This window comes from Tamandua tetradactyla, chromosome 11 (genome assembly GCF_023851605.1).
Source record: "Tamandua tetradactyla isolate mTamTet1 chromosome 11, mTamTet1.pri, whole genome shotgun sequence".
NCBI classification, from domain to species: Eukaryota; Metazoa; Chordata; class Mammalia; order Pilosa; family Myrmecophagidae; genus Tamandua; species Tamandua tetradactyla.
Genome location: NC_135337.1, coordinates 51,591,400 through 51,610,541, shown reverse-complemented (window position 1 = coordinate 51,610,541; position 19,142 = coordinate 51,591,400). Strand labels below are relative to the sequence as shown.

The window sequence follows — 19,142 nt, the reverse complement described above, 5'->3', positions numbered from 1 at the left end:
AGTATAGCATGAGCTTTAACTAATGTTGTAATTAAGTAATTAAGTAATGTTGCTTCTGTTTTCATTTCGGTCCAATTAGTTCTATTAAAAAATTATGACAGAAAATTAATGTAAACCATTGTTTTGCAAGCAAATTTGTAACAATCAATTCCAAATGCTTTTTCAGTATCAAATTTCTCAATCTATTCTCTTCCATCACTATTCCTGTGTCTTCCTATTTTTATGAATTTTGTTGTATTTTGGTAACTTCTCTCCTTCTTCGTTCATCATACATTAAAAACCATCTCAAATTTCATTTAATCCAAAGAAAAGGACCTGTTCTTTGTCTAGATACCACACTCATAACCTATCCTCAAGAAAATAATGAAAGTGTGGAATGTAAGGATATTTTCAACAATTGCTTCCACTAATACACATTCCTTTATCTTCCCCTGAAAGAATGAGATGAAGAAAGTGTATCTATTTGCCAATTCTGAAATATCCAATCTCTGTCACCCATTAAGTGAATTTAAGGACTCACAAAATTTATAAAGCCAGAAATTAAACAGATAGAGGCACCTTCTGATACATGTGTTTTTCTGCTCGACTTTGTTCTCTAATCTTCTAAGAAAACATAAATGTTACTGATACATACTCTACCCTCCTCTTACAAAAATCACTGGCAGTTAAGCATTTCTGAATCAATTAAATGATCCTCAAATTCTTGCTTAATTCCTTGATGTTGGAGGGGCTAGTGTACCTGGAATCCCATATTCTTAGAATATTATAATAATTTTGATTAAATTCCTAAAATAGTGGGAGACATGAAGGAATGACAGGCTCTGACTTTTGGCAATGATCAGTAGGGCAATTTATCCAGGAATTTCTGTCTGAAGAGGGAAAGGGTGGCAGAGTTCAGTATCTCTGAAATCTCTTGTTTAATGAATACTGGATTTTTAAGCATTATCTTGGGCCTTAGCAAAAGGCTCATATGGTGGTCAAAGGGCCTGCAAAGGTTTAATGCTACTTTCTAGGTGAGGTGAATCAATGTAGACTGACTTTTTAGTCCCCTTCAACTTTGATCTAATGCTGTAGTCCCCTTTTACCTCTATTTGTAAGATCATTTTTAACATTTTCTCTGAGAATTTTGTGACCTTTGCTAATTTTTTGGCCTTCTGAGTTCTTTACTAACTCACTTTAGCATTCAGTGCTGATTACTCTCTTCCTTGAAACACCATCTTCATTTGGCTTCCAGGATATCAAACTCTCCTACATTTCTGTTTTTTTTCTCCTACTTCACTAACTCCTTCCATATGACACACAACCTGGTTCCTCTCATCTTCCCAAAGCTGTTTCGTTGGAAGTGTTGGGATTCAGTACTTGGACTCCTGCTATTTAGAGTCTGTAATCACCCCTCAGTAAACTCTTTCAGTCTCATGGCATTGAATAGCATCTACCTGCAGATTACTCCCAAATGTTTGTCTGTCTCAGATCCCTGAACTCCAGGCTCACATTGTACTACCTACTCAACATCTCTACATGAATTCTAATCAACTTCTCAAATTTAACACAACTAAAATTCAGTCTTTGATCTACCCTCCTGTTTTTCCCATAGCCTTCACAACTTTAGTTTAGGCAATTTCATCCTTCCAGTTGCCCAGACATTTATTTTCTATTTTACCTATATCCAATCCATTAATAAATATTTTTTTCTTTACATTCAAGCTATAATCAGAATTTGACAACTTTTTTTTCTCTACCACTACTTTAACCTTGTCCAAGCCACAAGCATCTCTCACTGGATTACTGAAATCACACTTTAACTGGACTTCCCATTTACATCCTGCCTCTCCCACCACCCAGCAAATTCTCAACAGAATCAGATAAATACAGCTCAGCTATAAGCCAAATTGAGCCTCACTGTTCAAAACCATGAAATGTCACTCATAGTAAATGCCAAAGTTTTACATGGCTCTTTATGATTACCTTCACACCCATCTTGTGTTTACTTCTCTGATCTCATGTCTTACCACTTTTCTCCTGGTTCAAATCTGCTCCATCTGCACTGATCTTTCTGTTCTTCAGATATGCAAGTTATACTTCTCTTCAAGTCCTTCATATATGCAATTCCCTATACCAGATTTGAAGGAGTGGGGACTTGCTTCTTTACCATCTCCTGAACTTTATGCAAGTGTAATCTCAGTAAGGCCTTCATTGACCATCCTATTTTAAATGGCCTCATACATATTTCAATTCCCCTTCCCTGCATTATTTTTTATATAGCACTTATCACCATCTAACATGTTATACATACATATATATGTAGAGATTTAGGTCTCCATTTAAATCAGTGCCTATAAAAGTACTAGACTAGCATAGGTCATAAATAAATATTTTTGAATGAATAAATTCTCTCTTGTGATTTTAACTACAAATTCATATGTAAAACACAAGGCAATATGTAGAGATGCTTGGAACAAAAAAATATGCATATCTACTCAAAAAGTGTCTCCATTTGTACTGTATGATTTGAAGTATAGTTTTACAAGAAGTGCTACTTTTTAAGAATGTCTCCTTTAAGTGAATGGCAGGTTTATCCACTATTATAAAAACTGTTACTACCTTGCATTTTAACCTCATCTTAACAAAGGGGAATAGGAGTGATAATACCCTTGATACACAGAAAAGAGAATTCACAGAGGATGACCTGGATAAACAAATACAGGAGAGACATAGTAGATATAGAAAGAAATGCTACATTTCTTTTCTATACAACATGTTACATTAGAGGACAATAAGTAGCCAAGGGAAATGAGGGTATCTGGATATTACATTTTGCTGCAAATGTCCAGTTCATGAATAGATGAAAAAATTATCATAGAAAGCTTATGCTCCCCCAGTTAAAGAATGATTAAGGTCTATCATTACCAAGATTAGAGGCAGCAATGTATAAATTACTGAAGTTCATTCTTTGTCAGGTACACTACAATGGATACTTAATAGTAGTAGATGTAGAACTCAGTAAAAGAGATGCTGCAAACTTCTATGAGATTTTAGAGTAGATTATAATTTCAAGTTGAGAAGCACGTATGTGAATGGTAGCACGTATGTGAATGATAATAACTGAGATTAGACAGCATAAGCAAAGGAAAGGGCTTAGGGAGTTTTCAGCGTGTATAGCTTTCTATTTCTTTGAAAATTATCACCAGAATGTATTTGATTAATTTTTATTTACATGGAAATGCAATTCTCTTCACAATACCTTTTTCTAGTACATTGATTACATTGTCTAATATAAAATATTATATAGTATTAACTGAACATAATTTTGTATCTGGTTTACCTAAAGTTCACATTTTAACAGCATAACTCTTACTCCTATACATATTCAGTCTCAGTTTATTTGTAACTTCCAAAGCACTTATTGCATGCTACCTTGTATCACAGTTATATACATTTCTCACCCTCAGTAGGAATTATTTTGAGGACCAGGGTCTTGTTTACTTATCTTGATATCCCTGTGTCACTCTGACTGGATTCTTCAACCTTTGTAGCAGTATCAACTCATAAATAACAAAAAAGGATTGAGAAGTTTGATTAGTTTATTCAACAAATATGTACTGAGTACCAACTATATCCATGGCACTGTGCTAGGCATAGATACAAAGGTATTATTTTGTGAGTATTAAAATTCTACCCTTCTTAAAATATTTTATAATTTAACCATTAATCCTCTATGAAGACTGGAAAACATGAAAAGCAAAAAAGAGCATTGAAGGTTAGAAAAATATGGTAGAAACCATGGGCTGAAAGTTAAAGAGGCTCCTAATAAAAATCTGCATTTTATGAATACTCCTATGTTTTAGCTCAGTTGGTTAGAATAATCTTTTTCAATTAGTAAATCTAATCATTTGAGATTAAAGAGATATAGCATGTATGAATAATATGAGTTAATACTGCATAAATAACCCCTAAATGAAATGAGTTAATATGGTGGTGTCATAAAACAGAATTTTCAGGGGGCAAAAAGAAACACCTTTTTTCTTAGTGGTAAAATATAAAATTCAAAAGTTTACATTTCTAGATATATGTTAGCAATGTCTATATTGAAAAGTAATAAAAGAGCAACAGATAGGAATGACATCTGTAGGAAATGTACCTAGGAAAACAGTAAATTTTACTGACATTTAATTGTTCTTCTTTACCCTAAGCACTTTAAGCAAATAAGAGCATTTTAGAGAGTCTGTATGTTTTAAATTGCCATTTAGAATCTGAGGAGATTTCTATTGACCATAAAGTAAAAATCTTCATAAATTGATGTGCTGGCCATAAAGATAGTCATAAGATGTTTCTAAAGTAAAACATAGTATCATCTACCTAGATATGCTTTATAGATACACATTGATAAACTATTAAACTGACTCATTAACAATACCTGAATAATATTTTCTGACATTAAGGTTTTGGTCTCCTGAAACTGGGAGTAATATAATCACTTTGGGAACTCAGAATATTAGTCAATGTTGCATCACATAAGCTTTTATTGCAATATCAGTGCCTAAAATCAAAGTTCTGAATGCAGAATGATTATATTTTCCCCTCCTCCAGTGATCCATATCATATCCCAGGAACTGTAGGGACTCTTTTGAGCAAAAGATATGCATGCGAACACACACACAGAGATATGCACACATTTTGTTTATAAATAGATACGTGTATTCACACCCCCACCCATACATACATCTTCATATATCCTAAGGTGTAGTAAAGCAATTCCACTGACCCTAGGTGAACAGCCTGAAAGTTCTAAAGCCCCACTGAAAATCTCAGTCTGTTCAACTCCACAGTATATTCTGTTAGCTTTTTTGCTAATATTTCTAGTTAATATTCTCCCTGCAAGTGATGGTGCCTAAATTTGTCTTGAGAAAATTCAATACTGTTGATTTCTAGATGAGTCATAAAACACAAATATTTGTCATTCAAGGCTTAGACCAACACTGAAGTACATTGAAATAGCCACTCTCTTTTTACCTTGGACAAATAAACATTCATTCCAAGTAAGTGGTAAAGAATGGTCATTTTATTGATTTGCTATATTTTTATTAGAAAAGAAAGAACAGCTTAAAAAGTTTTGCATTAGCAGTCTCTGCAAAGCAATTTTTGTGATGGTAACTTTCACTCGATTTTAAAATGCTAATATTATCTTTCTTCTATGAGGAAGTAAATAATTTCATGAACGTTTTAATGCAAATTTCAAATTGTTAAAATATGCTAGCTTGGATGAATTACTGAGTGTATATCTCTTTTCAACTTTACACTTATCTTGTGTGTACAGCTGATAGACATCCCTAGTGTCCAATCAGAGACAAGTTTTCATCATGTTGTCCAGAGAATGATGTGCACAATTCCTTTTGACACTGATGAAAGGTGAATACATAAATCCATCCCACTTCAGTGAAAATTGACCCATAATTTTTTTTTACCCTGAAGAAAAATACAGTAATAAAATTTAAAGATGTAAAAAATACAGTTAAATTCTTGAGGTGCACCATTAGTTAATGCTAGTCAGCAAATATTACATTTTTCCTTGAGGACAGTGAGCTCCAGATTTGCTTTAGGTGCTCATGAATTCTAATAATCTTGGCTGTTTACATGATAGCAAGAAACCTAAACTTGTGAATGATAGGTGTTTCACAATTTTTCCTGTGAAATGAATGAGTGAATTTCCTATGATAAATAGTAATTGAGACTGTATACTTGTATATTTTGAAATAGGTGAATAATCTTTATGTCTGAAAAATGAGTTTTACTGTAATGGTCACAGTTTGTAGTAACCACTAACTTCATAGAATTCTTCTGCACTCTATGTTCTATTTTTTGACTTATATCTTCAAATTTTAATATATTTTCTTTCAGTGGTACCCTTCATTCTTTGCACCCCCACACAAAGATCTCAATGCTGAAGAGAATTCTGTTAGCTACTCCTTCATAGCAGCATGGTGGATTTATATTTTCAGAAAATAAAATGACTTCATGAGTAATAAGTAAAGTTTGGGTTATATTTCTTTTAAATGCAACAGATAATATTCAAAACCAATAAATATTTGTTGAGTGCCTCCTATGTGCATATCACTGTGCTAGGTAAAGGATCGCAAGAACGTAAAATACAAGCTGCCATAAAGTAGTATATATTCTTATCAGAGACTAAAGACATTCACAGGAAACAATGACCTTGGAAGAAGATAGGTAAAAACATTGAAAAAGAGACATACACAGGAAAAATCTGAATGACAATATTCCAATTAAATCTGAAGAACTAATTTTCCCTTATATAAAAAAAGATTTTATTAAAAGAAAAACTGTTATGGATTACAACAGAAACTTTATTCTGTTATTTAATGCTGCAAAATGAAGGAAAGAGGGAAACAGCTAAAGACATATAATTCTGTATATAATCTTGTTCTTAAACAAAAGGAAATAAAGATAAGGTGCCAGGAAGAATGCTTTGGCTTGGGAGCAATGAGCTTAATTTAAGGTGAATGAACAAAGGCATTTTAACGCCTACATTGAAATGGAAACTGTTTGATGAGCATAGTTGTAGAGAGGAGGCAATTGTGCTGGAATGGAGGCCGATTGGAGGGAAGACACGTAAGCTAATGGTTTTACATATTTTAGGTCTACCTGTGAAAAAGAAGAGATTTTGCTCTCAATCATTGGCAACTGATTCATAGTAACTAAGTTCAAATATAGCTAATTCTACCAACTTCAAGTATCTTATAATCTTTTAAAATATGAAGAGAGAGGGAAAGCTTCTGAGGGAAAAGATGCTGGTAGAAATAATGCTGTATTTCTGTAATCATCCTCTTCTTCTTTTGGAGCTACTAAATACCCAACATGCAGACTCCACTTTCCTTCCAATTCTAGGATCTATGGCAGGAGACAAGCCTCTCCAGACCAGTGGTCAGTGTTCCATATTAATTTACCTTTGCTCCTAGCCTATCAAGGAATTCTGGTAATTTGGTTCTATCTCATTCTGGAGCCCTTTCTGCCTTTGCAATATTTCCAATTTTTCTAACTTGTTTTCTGCCTTGGGCCACTTTTGAAACCTCCTGTTTAGTTTGCTAGGGCTGTTTTAAAGAACACCACAACAAGAATTTATTGTCTCATAGTTTTGGAGGCTAGAAGTCCAAAATCAAGATGTCAACAGGGCCATGCTTTTTTTGAAGTCTGCAGCATTCTAGGGGTGGCTTGCAGGCAATAATTTAATCTCTGATTCTATCACATGGCTGTCTCTTGCCCCATCTGTCTCCTCCTGATTATGTTCAAATTTCCTCTGCTTGTAACATGTCCAGTCATATTGGATTAAAGTCCTCCCTGACTTGGTTTTCCCTCATCTTAACCAATAACATCTTTAAAAATCCTATTTACAAATGGTTCACATCCACAGGATTGGGGATAAAAGACATGAACATGTCTTTCTGGGGGACACGATTCTATCCATAACACCTCCAGTCTTTAGACCCAGTTTTCTTTTTAAAATCAAGGTTCTTATATCTTACTGACAGTCCATTAGCATAGTGTCTTCGCTTTGACACCTGATTACAAACTTCATTAATCTATCTCAACCTGACCCAATTTCAATGTTGCCAACTTTTCATTCCAGATTGTCAGCTTGCATTTCTGTTGCTAGCCACCTGTCCAATGAACAGAATATGCAGTGCCCAGTGAATCTGATGGTGCTTAAAATACTGATCCTCTTCTAGTAACTTCTGGCACTATAAATATTCTATCTCCTGGTCTGCCCCTGTAGCCAAGTACAAATTCTTTTCTAGCCTAAACAATTTTGTTTTACTTTATAGCACTCACTATGAATCCCAATATGCTAGTTTAAATCCCCAGAGGAGCACATGCTTTGATAGAGTAAAGAATACAAGAATTTTATTGAATGAAAGGTTATACTTGAATGCTTGTGGAAAACAAAGGGAAAGGAAGCAGGATTGGGGAAGGACTGTTGCCTTTCTTTTGCAAAGTTTTTTCCTCAATTTTTTGGTTATTTTAGCCTCTGAATTTAGTGACCTCTTGAGGTATTAAGTAGCCTGTTTGGTGATATGTATTAGGGAATGGTTAAAAGCTAGGAACTGAAATATATCTTCTATGTGAATTTAAGGAGAGAGAAGGGAATAGCCCCTAGAATGGAGCAACTCATTCATCATAAAACCACTGCTGATCATTGCCATTTGTGCACATTCCACTAGGCAATTTCTCACTTAAGAGTTGTATATTTAAACTCCTAAGAAGGAGGAACATCATGAAGATGAGAAATTTCCTAGATTATCATCGAACAGTCTAGTGTTTTGTATGTAGAGGGTGGAAAACTAAAAACCAATACGACCTATCACCCCAAGTTTGACAGTATAGTTATATCTTTCCAAAGAAATCAAATTAAATTTCAAAGATGTAACAACTCTTTTTTTATACTGATACTTCATTAGTTTACAGAATACCTAATTAAATTACATAAGTATATGAAAGCAATGCTCCTACTATTACAGAAATATGAAAGACTTTAAATGCAAAGGGCTCACTGAGTGTCACACAGAAGAAGAAAAACTCTTATCTACACATTTTGATCTATTTTAGGTATTTAAAATCCTATAATAAAATTTAAAACATCATTAGAAAATTCTAAAAGCTCTGAGCAAAAGAGAACAACATACCCAGAATAAGACTAACATCATAATTCTCAACAGCAACATTAGATGCAGCAAAAGAAATAAGCAGCATTTATAACGTTTTGAAGGGAAAGCACTTTGAAGTTAATATTTTATATCCTGCCTAATGATTATTTCAAAGTCAGAGCATAAATGTCCTTAAAAGTTTGCCTTACCAGGAACCACAGTGCAAAACTACTGGATAAAGTGGGAAAACTACTCAGATAATAAAAGAAACAAATCTGACAGGACAAAGCAAAGATGTGGGAAGTAAGGGTAATCAAATACTTTAAAAGAAAGACAAGAAAAGAAAAAAGTATGCAAGTAATATTCTACGGGAAAAAATATCTAGACAAGTGTCTCTCAGTTGGGGGTGAGTATACCCCTCACGGGAGAGTTAGTGATATTAGGAGACAATTATGTTGTCACAACTATGCTGCGGGTAGAGTGCTTCTGGCTTTAATGCACAGAGGCCAGAGATGCTGCTAAGCATTCTAGAATCCACAGAGAGCCTCCCATAACAAATAATTATCTGGACCAAAATGTCAATAATGCCAAGGATAAGAAACACTGACTTAGACATATGTTGGAGTATGGAGTGATAGTAAAGGAACAATGACATAAAGTACAAAAGAAAGAGATGCATAACGATAAGTTAAAGAAATAAATGGGGAGTAAAATAATGGGAATGGTTCTTAAGGCCAAACATAATAAAAGCAAAATTAGAATATATAACTTTTAAAGAGGAGAAAGAAACTGCATCTTTTTAAATGAAATATAAAAATGAAGGTAAAAGGTAACAAAATGAAAGTACAATATATAAAAAAATTGAAAAATTTGAAGTAAGATGGCAATAATAACTAATTACAATAAAAGTAAATGGGTTCATCTCACCAATTAAAAGGGAGAGATTTACAATTAATTTCAAATAGTCTAAATGTGTTATCTCCAAAAATACACTTAAAACAAAAAGTTGAAAATGAAAAAAGAAAAGGAAATTCCAGGAAACATGAATCAAAACTTGATCATTTTCTATTTTTCTCATTAATACATATCATCTTATTTTTATGTTAAAGCATTTGATTATTGCATACTCATAAAATAGATGTACAATAGAAATTAGATTTATGCTATTCTTTATATATAAAACATAGAAAGTAGTGTGCTATAAGAAGTTTTGAATAAGTTTATTGGAAAGCATTAATTTCATATTTACTATACTATGAACTGGACATAATAAATACATTTCCATTATCAGATGCTTTCCTGCAAATATCTCAGGAATATAGAAGCAACAGATTCCAAGGCTTTACAAAAATTTAACAAAAAATTCTAAGTTCATTGAAAATAAATAATACATACCCTATGGCAAAGTTTTGGCATCAATACAGCCTAGTTTTATTTTTACAACAGCAGGTAAATATATTTATAATTCAGGTAGAAAGTTAAATTTTATTTCATAACATTGTATCAAAATATTATATTTCTGTTAAATCTTTTCTTTACTTCTTTCTGATAATTTTCTATCTCCTTTTCCATTTGCTCTTCAAATCTGCTGTTTAGCAAAGATGGATATTTGTTCCCCAAAATGTTCTCCTTTCCTTTCCTAACAGAATCACTTTTTTTTTTCTGGGCACATTCATGCCCCAAATGAAGAGTACACACTCTAGCCTTCCTTGTAGATGAATGTACCACTGTGGCTAAATTTTGGCCAAAGATATGTTGTGTGGCTGTATTTGGCAAACATTCTTAAAGGACAGCTACCAGTGCCCTTGCTCCTTTTTTCATCCTTATTTCTTCCTGCTGCTGTGATATATGTGATGGTGAAGCAAGAGTAGCTATTGTGGGTCATGAGATGACTTTAATTAGAGGCCATGCACAGAGAAGCTTAAAATAAAAGGAGTCTGAATCACTAAGTACTTCATGAATAATGCCACTATATCAGTTCTGGACCTTTACACCTCTGGAATTTTACATGAGTGATGAACAAATTTCCATCTTGTTTGACTTAGTATCACTTTATATCTCTGTGACTTGTACTTGTATCTGATCTAAACTGACATCAGTTTGGTAGCTGGAAGGGGGTTGCTACCAATGAAAGAAAGTAAAATATGTGGTACTGCCTCAGTACAGAATATTGTGTGACAGTTGGTGAGGATCAAGATATTGCTGACTGAAGACCTGGTGGACCCTTGATATGATGGCCTTAAAACATTTTCACGTTGGAAGGCTGACATTATGCTGACCATATGCTGTATTAGAGAAACATGTACAATCAATTCTGCATGTTGGTCTGTATTAGATGATATTTTGATTTTTTTAAGTCATGTGAGAAAGATAAACCTGGGCTATATAGTTAGCAAGCCTGAAATGAGAGATGGAAAAAAGACTAGAACTTTGATAAAAAGGTAGGTGCTTTCTGCCTGCAAACTGCAATTTAAGTTTGAGATCCCAGTGATTTGAAGTCTTAAAAGGATTAAAAAGACAAAATTCCCTCAAATTTAAACAACTGAATAGAGAACTTCAAAGTAGAAATACGATTGCTATACTAAGGTATAAATGCCTGTAGGCAAAGACAAGTTTAAGGATATTGTCTTCCCTCCATAGTCCATTGTCTCAGATAGTACCATGGTAGCTATTATTAATCTGAAAGAGAAGGAAATGAATAGAGAACAAAGGCCAGTAAGTAAAAAAACAGAGAACTCAGGATTATGATCTATATTTAGTCAAGATCTTAAACACAGAGCCTACTGAAAACAAATAAATCAGAAGGTTACTAAACTTCTGAAAAAAAAGTGTATTGCAGAAGAAATGAAAATTCTGGCCTGAAAACACCTGTGATTCTTCAATCTCTAAAGCAACCAAAAGCCCAGAAACCTATTAAGTCTATAAAACTGTAGCACTCAAGAAGAAAAAATCCTCTAGTGTGCAATTGCGATGTGATCATAAATGATAATAGACAGGTTAAAATCTTTCCACAGGGAAGATACAGGAAACTTTCAGCTTCTACTCCACCTTATATGTTGGGTGTTCAGAGGGCAGATACTACTTTATATTTGATCTTAATAAAATATCACTAGATATCATGATCACTAGACCATGAGGTACCAAACCTGGTCTAAATGAAGGAGATTGGATATCCCCTAGTATATCGATTAGGATTAGGTTTGGCTTCAAATCATGACTAATGCAAGAAAAAAGTTTATCTCCATCTCATGTGAATATACAATTTTAGGAAATCCAGGGCTAGTACGATGGCTCCAGAATTTTTGGAATCTTGGCTACTCTCCCAGCTTTCCACTCCATCAACCCTTTATATGGCTTTCATTCTCTTGCTCTAAGATTGAGTTCTGCCTATGATACACATGTTACAAACAACAGGATGGAGGAAAGCACAAAGGAGAGAAAAAAGGCATTACCAACGGTCTTTTAGGGAAATTTCCCAGTATCAGCCAAACAATATTTCCACTCATGACAGTGTGGTAAACTAAATGTTGACTTACAAAGATGTCCACAACCTAATCCCTGGAACCATGAATGTTATCCTTCTATGGTGAAAGAACTTTTGCATATTTGATTGTTAAGGATCTTGAGATGAGAACATTATCTGGGTAGGCCAATGTGATCACAGGAGTCCTTATTAGAAGAAGGCTTATCAAAGAGTAAGTAGGAGATGTAACAATGGAAGTAAGTGGTTGGAATGATGTGAGGAGGGGGTCATAGCCAAGGAATGTAGGCAGCCTCCAGAAGCCAGAAAAAGCAAAGAAACAGATTCACCCCTAGAGACCCTAGAAGGAACCAGCTCTGCTGACACCTCAATTTTAGTTGAGTAAAATTAATAAAACTGATATTGGAGTTCTTGTCTCTAGAATTATAAGAGAATAAACTCATGTGTGAGTTTATTTACAAACTCAGCCTCCAAGTTTGTATTAATTTGTTAAAGCAGAAACAGGATACTAATGCATGTGGCAAAACCTAGCTACAAGAGAAGCTGGGAAATGATTACTTTAGGCAGCTAAAATTTGGGGGTTTTATTACTGAGGAAGAAAAAGAAAACAGATATTGGAGTGTGTTGGGGATTGAATCATGTATCCCACAAAACACATGTTTGGATCTTAATCTGCATTCCTGTGTGGGTGAACCCATTTGCAACTAGGAATTTTAAAAATGTTATTATCAGTTAAGGTATAGATTTATTCATGAATAGGATCTCCAAAGATCCTATCTATGTATGGACAAAATGAATCAGGGCGGGCCTTAATCCATATGACTGAAGGCCTTATAAAAAGAAGATATTAGGACACAATCAGCAAAAGCCACAGGAAGAAGCCAGATCTATAAATTATTGGAAACCAGAAGGGCAGCTCCACGGAGAAAAAGGGATCACTATGTGAGAGGACTGCCATCCTCAATATGTTACTGACCCATCCTGGGAGAAATCATGGCCTTGTTGACATTTTGATTTTGGACATCAAGCCTTCAAAACCATGAGATAATATATGCTTCTTGTGTGGTATTTGTCATAGAAGCTATGGCAACCTAAAATAGGGAACAATCATCACTCACGACCACATCCAGATATGCTGGATTTTTGCTGAATACTGTTGTGGCATAAGATTTTAGGTTTGTCTTCTCTGGTAGAGTTTGTGTTCTGTGTGTGGGAAAGGCATATACAAATGCTTAGAATTGTCTTTTGGTACCCATTTTACTCTCCTTAAACAGTGGAAGAACTCCAAATTTTAGCTGGCAACAAAGGCTGATCTGAATGAGTACTATATTTCTTAGCCCCCTGGCAGCGAGGTATAGCCATTTGCATAATATGTGGCCAACTATATGTAAGTATAAGTATGTAAGAGCTTCTTTGTCTATCCTGCCTTATTCAGCTAGCCTCAAAGTCTCTCCCCTTTAGTCTCAGTAAAATCTTTGAGGTAACTGGGAATGTCTTACTTATTTTCTTTTTATCACTGGTGACTAGCATGGTATTTCATATCTAGAAAGCATGTAACAAATATTTGCAAAACTTTATTAAATTGCTGAATTTCACCCCTTATATGCTGATGGTATTATTAAGCTGTAACCTCTCTTCTAAGCCATCCTTATTATTTCCCTGGACTCCAAAAGTAGAATGAATTAAACTTGAATTATATCGCCTTTGGTCTCTGGTAGCCATAATATGTCCTTATATAGATTCTTATGATAAATTATTCAAAATTCTACTTATTGCTAAAAGTCACTATTTCCCAGAAATTTTAATATTTAAGACAACCCAACTCCTGAGATCAGACCCACTAAATGTAGGCGACTTACTAAATGGGACTTGAATTTGTCAATGCCACACTTTATATAATCAATTACCTGCCCAGTGAGATCCTAGCATAGAACTTGTTCATTCTTCATTTTTAAGGCATTACTGTTTGTGACAGTGTTAATAACAATAAATACCTATTTGAATGAACTGTATTGACGGTAGGGTCCGGCAATGACTGTTAAACCACAACTAAGGGCAACTTTTTGAGAATATGTAAGAATAAATTAGAAAGTCTCTTTCTCAAAATTATATAAGCTAGAACAAACATCCCAGAAGCTCACTGATAATGTATGACACTTTCAGTATGAGGAAACACACATAGCTCACAGAAAATGAAATAAATTGCTCAGAAAAGAAAAGACTTAACCATATATTTTTTTCAATACCCCACATAAGCAAATGAGGTGACCTATTCCACAGCTTCTGAATCTGATATAGGATCAACTCTGTCAATATTTCCTTAGTATTACTGACTGTTAAACTTCACAAAAATGAGGTGCAAGAAATGGATTTAAGATTTATTGGCTTGTGATATTATGCAGCTAATTATTATTTTCCTTCCCCATTTTTATAGGTATAAAATATCAAAAACAATAAAATACAATTTGCTGCAGTTAGGGCAGTCCCACCCCCTGCTCTGCCAGGCACTCTGCACAATTCCGGGTAAAGCCTTCCACGTAGACTGTGATGTGAATACACACCTGTGTTGTGCAATTCAGTTGCCCTGAGTAAAGTGATTCTCTTTCCTCTCTTAAGCACATTGACTGTATGATGAATCATCTCATTTTTATAACAATAAAAAGACAATAATGTGAACAATGATACAAAATAGAGGGTCCTGAAGGCAATATTTCTATATTTATCGATAGGAAAATGTAGGTAAAATCTTTTTATCCACAATAAAAAATATTTTTAAAAATTTTGATTTTGTAAACAAATTTTTTGTTAAAAAAGAATAGATAAAACTCTCAGAAAGAATATAACAATCACCTAAAATTCTATCACCTTAAATAATCACTATTAACACCTTAACAACTATGCTTTCACACATTTTTCATATATATGTGATATAACTTAAAAGCTGATTAGTTTATATTTTGAATTCATTAATGATCATAATATATTAAAATTCAAACAGCTCCTTAAGTTTAAATAACACATATATAAAACCTTTAAAAAATACATTTAATAACAATTTATAGAAAAGATTCACTGGGAGGGTTGTATTTGAGACATTATTTTGTTTTACAAAAGTTGCATTCAACATGGCATGCATATAATTTTATCAATATTATTTATAGGAAAAAATAATCTTTGAAAATAAACATCATTGAAAATATTCTAGAATTCAGCAAAATCAGCAGATCTGAATCAAATCTCACTATAGTATAGTTGAATGGCACATTAGATTATTTGTAAAAACACCATGAAGAAATTTCCTACTCCACTGAATATCCTTCCTTTTGTATCCAATGGGTGTGACTTTTTTCTCACATGATGTCCTTTCTAAGATTCGAGTATGAGGTATAAAAATTAAATGAATGACTATCATTCAAATCAACAAAGCATAGGTGAAGGGAAAGTATCTCACAGTGCGGCCTAGATTATTAGAATTATAAGTTAAAATCTCTGTGAAGAATTCTTTTACTTTGCTAATACACCCTATACATACATTTTCCTCAGTAACCTCTGAGGAAAAGGACTTAAAATGCCAAAATAGATTTCAAATATTCCTGTGTATCCCAGCAAAATTTATCATAGTGGTATCCAGATTTCCCTAAAAATCCATCATAATAGTATCTAAGTTTTCCTAAAACTTGATCTAATTGACCATCATAATTCTGTATTTGTATCAGACTAACCTACACAAGTATCAACAACTCTCTGATCAAAATCTATAAGCCAAAGTTAAATAATGTTCCTAGCAATTGTTCCTCAATTTCTTCAATTCAGGCTTAGTTTTCTTTTTTCAGATTCCCTCCCTCATAGCTCCTGACTTTTGGTCTCATTTACACTTTATTCTTGCTCCATAACTTCCAATGTTTATTTGGACTTCTGGCTTTCTGGCATGACATTTCCTACATGAATATGTCTTGAACTCATGCCTCTGGCTCTTTCCACTTCAGGTTACCATGGAATAAGAAAACCTTCAGCCCTTTGGACCAAACACACTTCATCTGAACCAGGAACAAATTCAGACATTGGTTATTTCATCCGGTTACCAAAACGAGAATGTCATTTTGGCTAATCCTTTTCATTCCCTTGCTCATAGCAATGTGTTTTAAAAATAAATTTCCTGTAGTAAAGACAAGGTGTTCTTATCCCTAACCCTTTCACTTTTTTCTAACTTATACTCTCTGATATCAGTTGTTTTCACTATATTTTCTATTAAACCAAGCCCTAAATCAAAGAAAAAAGGTAAGTGAGTGGTAAAAATAATAAAAGAATATTAACTAAGTGAGCTGAAGAAGGAGACTACAAGTGGGGCCATCAGAAGACTGAAGGATAATTTTATACAAAAGATGTAAAGGTATATCAAAAATTAATATTATAATCATGGAAATTTTTCAATTATTTTAAGAAATTGAGCAGAAGACAACTTGTATAATATTCTATAAATGTTGGCTATAAATAATGAAAAGGCATAGGCAATAAATACACATTTATAGAATATGAAGTAATAGTTCTTAAAAACAAATTTACATATTGATGTGTTTAGCAGAATTATTTCTAATATAAGAGTTTTAGAAAACATCATATAATGAATATATTTTACCAAAAATTTCACAACATTCACAATAATTCTAAAGCCCTGTTGATATATTCTATGTAAATCCATAGATATTAAAGTAAACTCCATAATATGTATCTTTTTTCCTATTCATGCACATACAGTAGTTAATTATCACAACAAAAAATATATATATACACATCTATGTGAATATGTATGAATAGATATGAATGTGTATATATGTGTGTGTATATATATATATATATATATATATATATGAATATATCCATGTCTAAATTGGTTATTAGTCTAAGGCATTCATTGAAAGTCTTCTCTATTTAAAGATATATTTTAAAAAGTGGACAGCATGATCTGAAATTAATGAATTTCTATTCTACATAGAGGGTTAAAACACCCTTCACATGAAATCTGTATTTTTATAGAGCATCTTATCATTTGAAACAAATTAATATAGTTGGCACTGATGCTGATGAGGAAAATGTTTTAGGTAATTTACATTTACCTTTCAAATTTATATGCTTATTCAATGTGTAATTCAGTAGGATTTAAGGGCTTGAGGACATTCCTGAGTCACATCTAGAACAAAAGTTCACATTTATACTGAAATCAGACAAATAATGGTCAAGACCTTTTGTCCGTTCTTTTAATCATACTAATGAAATGTAAGCAGTTGTAGCTCAGGTTACTTATCAGCAGGTTCACAAAAGAAGGTGTTTATCACAAACAGAATGCTTTACAAATTCTAAAAACGTTACTCTTGTTAATTCTATTACAATGACAAGCTTTCATTTCTACTTTTACCTAATGTACAAATCAAAACAAAACTCTAATGATGGAAAAAAGCGCAAATTCTGCAGTCAATAAGACCTGGAATCAAATCCTATATCACTTGGCTGTGTGAGTTTTGGTAAGTTAGTGAACCCCTTCGAGACTTAGTTTCCCTATTTTAAAAATGAGATAAAAATATCTATTTTACAGTGTTGAAGAATAACTTACATACCACATGCAAAATATCTAGCACAGTGCCTCACACATAGTAGGCACTCAATAAATGCTGGTAAACTTCTTTCCATTTCCATTGTGTCCTTAAAGCACTAAGTGATTTGGCATAAAACACTAAGTGAATGTCATTTTACATACAGAATTAGCAGCATTTAATAAACACTAAATATTCCTCTATGTTTTCAACTGCTGATAAGAGGTTTTACTTTAGTATTAATAACTATTCGCAATAACTAAACAAGTGAAAATATAATGCACACTAAGCATAAGTTATAAAATGGTTTGGTAGGAGCAATTAAAAATTACATTTGCACTACATTACGGTATGACTTTTCTCTTATCGGGAAAATCTAAAGTGGGATAATAACAATATAATAGAAGATATTTAAAAGAAATTGAAGAAATTCATACTACTGCTATATAAATTTTAACTTAGTATCTTAATATATTTCAAAGAAAAGTAATATAGTGATTGTACTTACATATTTCCAATGTGAAAGCTTTTCTTTTATATCAGTTTCGGACTTGAAAAACAGATCTTTAAGGAGTTTATCTTTGTATCCTTTGTGAATGTAAATCCACTTTGTTTCACAATAACTCTTTAATTTTTCCTGCTGTTTTTTAGTAAAAAACAAGTGGCTGTATATGGGGGGGAGGGGGAATATCATTTAGATTTTTGGCATAAAAAATTAGAAAACTACTCATGAATTCACTTATATATTAGAATACATGGTTATAAATTTAATGAAGTATTAGCTTTTATCTGATCACTGTAAAATACTATTTAAGAACCAAAGTTATTCTCAACATTTTTCAAGAGATGAATGATTGCTGAGAAATCTTTGGTGCTACAAATCCCCAATTGCATATTTACATGTGACTATGCATTTAAATACATAATGTCAAGAAGAACATGACTAAATTTTCTATAGAAATATAAGGTAAGCAATGTGAATTATTTTTTCTTCCAAGAGAGTAACCTTTTATTTCAACCTAGGAAAGATATTCTAGAGGAATGTGGTTCGACAGGATTATAATGCAAGCCACAAAATTATTTTAAGTTTTCTATTAGCCACACTTAAAAAGCAAATAGAACAGGTGAGATTAATTTTAATACAATGTTTTATTTAATTTGATATATCCAAGACATTTTCTGATAAGTCACATTTACAAACTCACATCACACTAAATGTAAAACACTACATACTTACTAAGATCAAAAACAAGGCTAGCATACAGTCTCTCAGCAAACCTATTCAACATTGCACTGCAAATACTATCTAATCCAATAAAGCAATGATCAGAAACACAGACTAGTCTCACCTTTGAACATAGATGTAAAAATTCTAAATATTAGTGAAAAGAATTCAGAATGTAAGATATTTAGACC

General features: G+C 33.0%; 1 protein-coding gene across 4 annotated transcripts in view; it reads right to left on the bottom strand.

Moving 5' to 3' along the window:
* Positions 1 to 19,142, bottom strand: part of LRRIQ3 (leucine rich repeats and IQ motif containing 3) — a 178,130-nt gene that overhangs the window by 62,866 nt on the left and 96,122 nt on the right. For all 4 annotated transcript variants that reach the window (XM_077120619.1, XM_077120616.1, XM_077120618.1 and 1 more), the window contains one exon: positions 18,235 to 18,391. In XM_077120619.1, the coding sequence (XP_076976734.1) occupies positions 18,235 to 18,391 (157 nt within the window). The remainder of the gene's footprint in view (positions 1 to 18,234; positions 18,392 to 19,142) is intronic.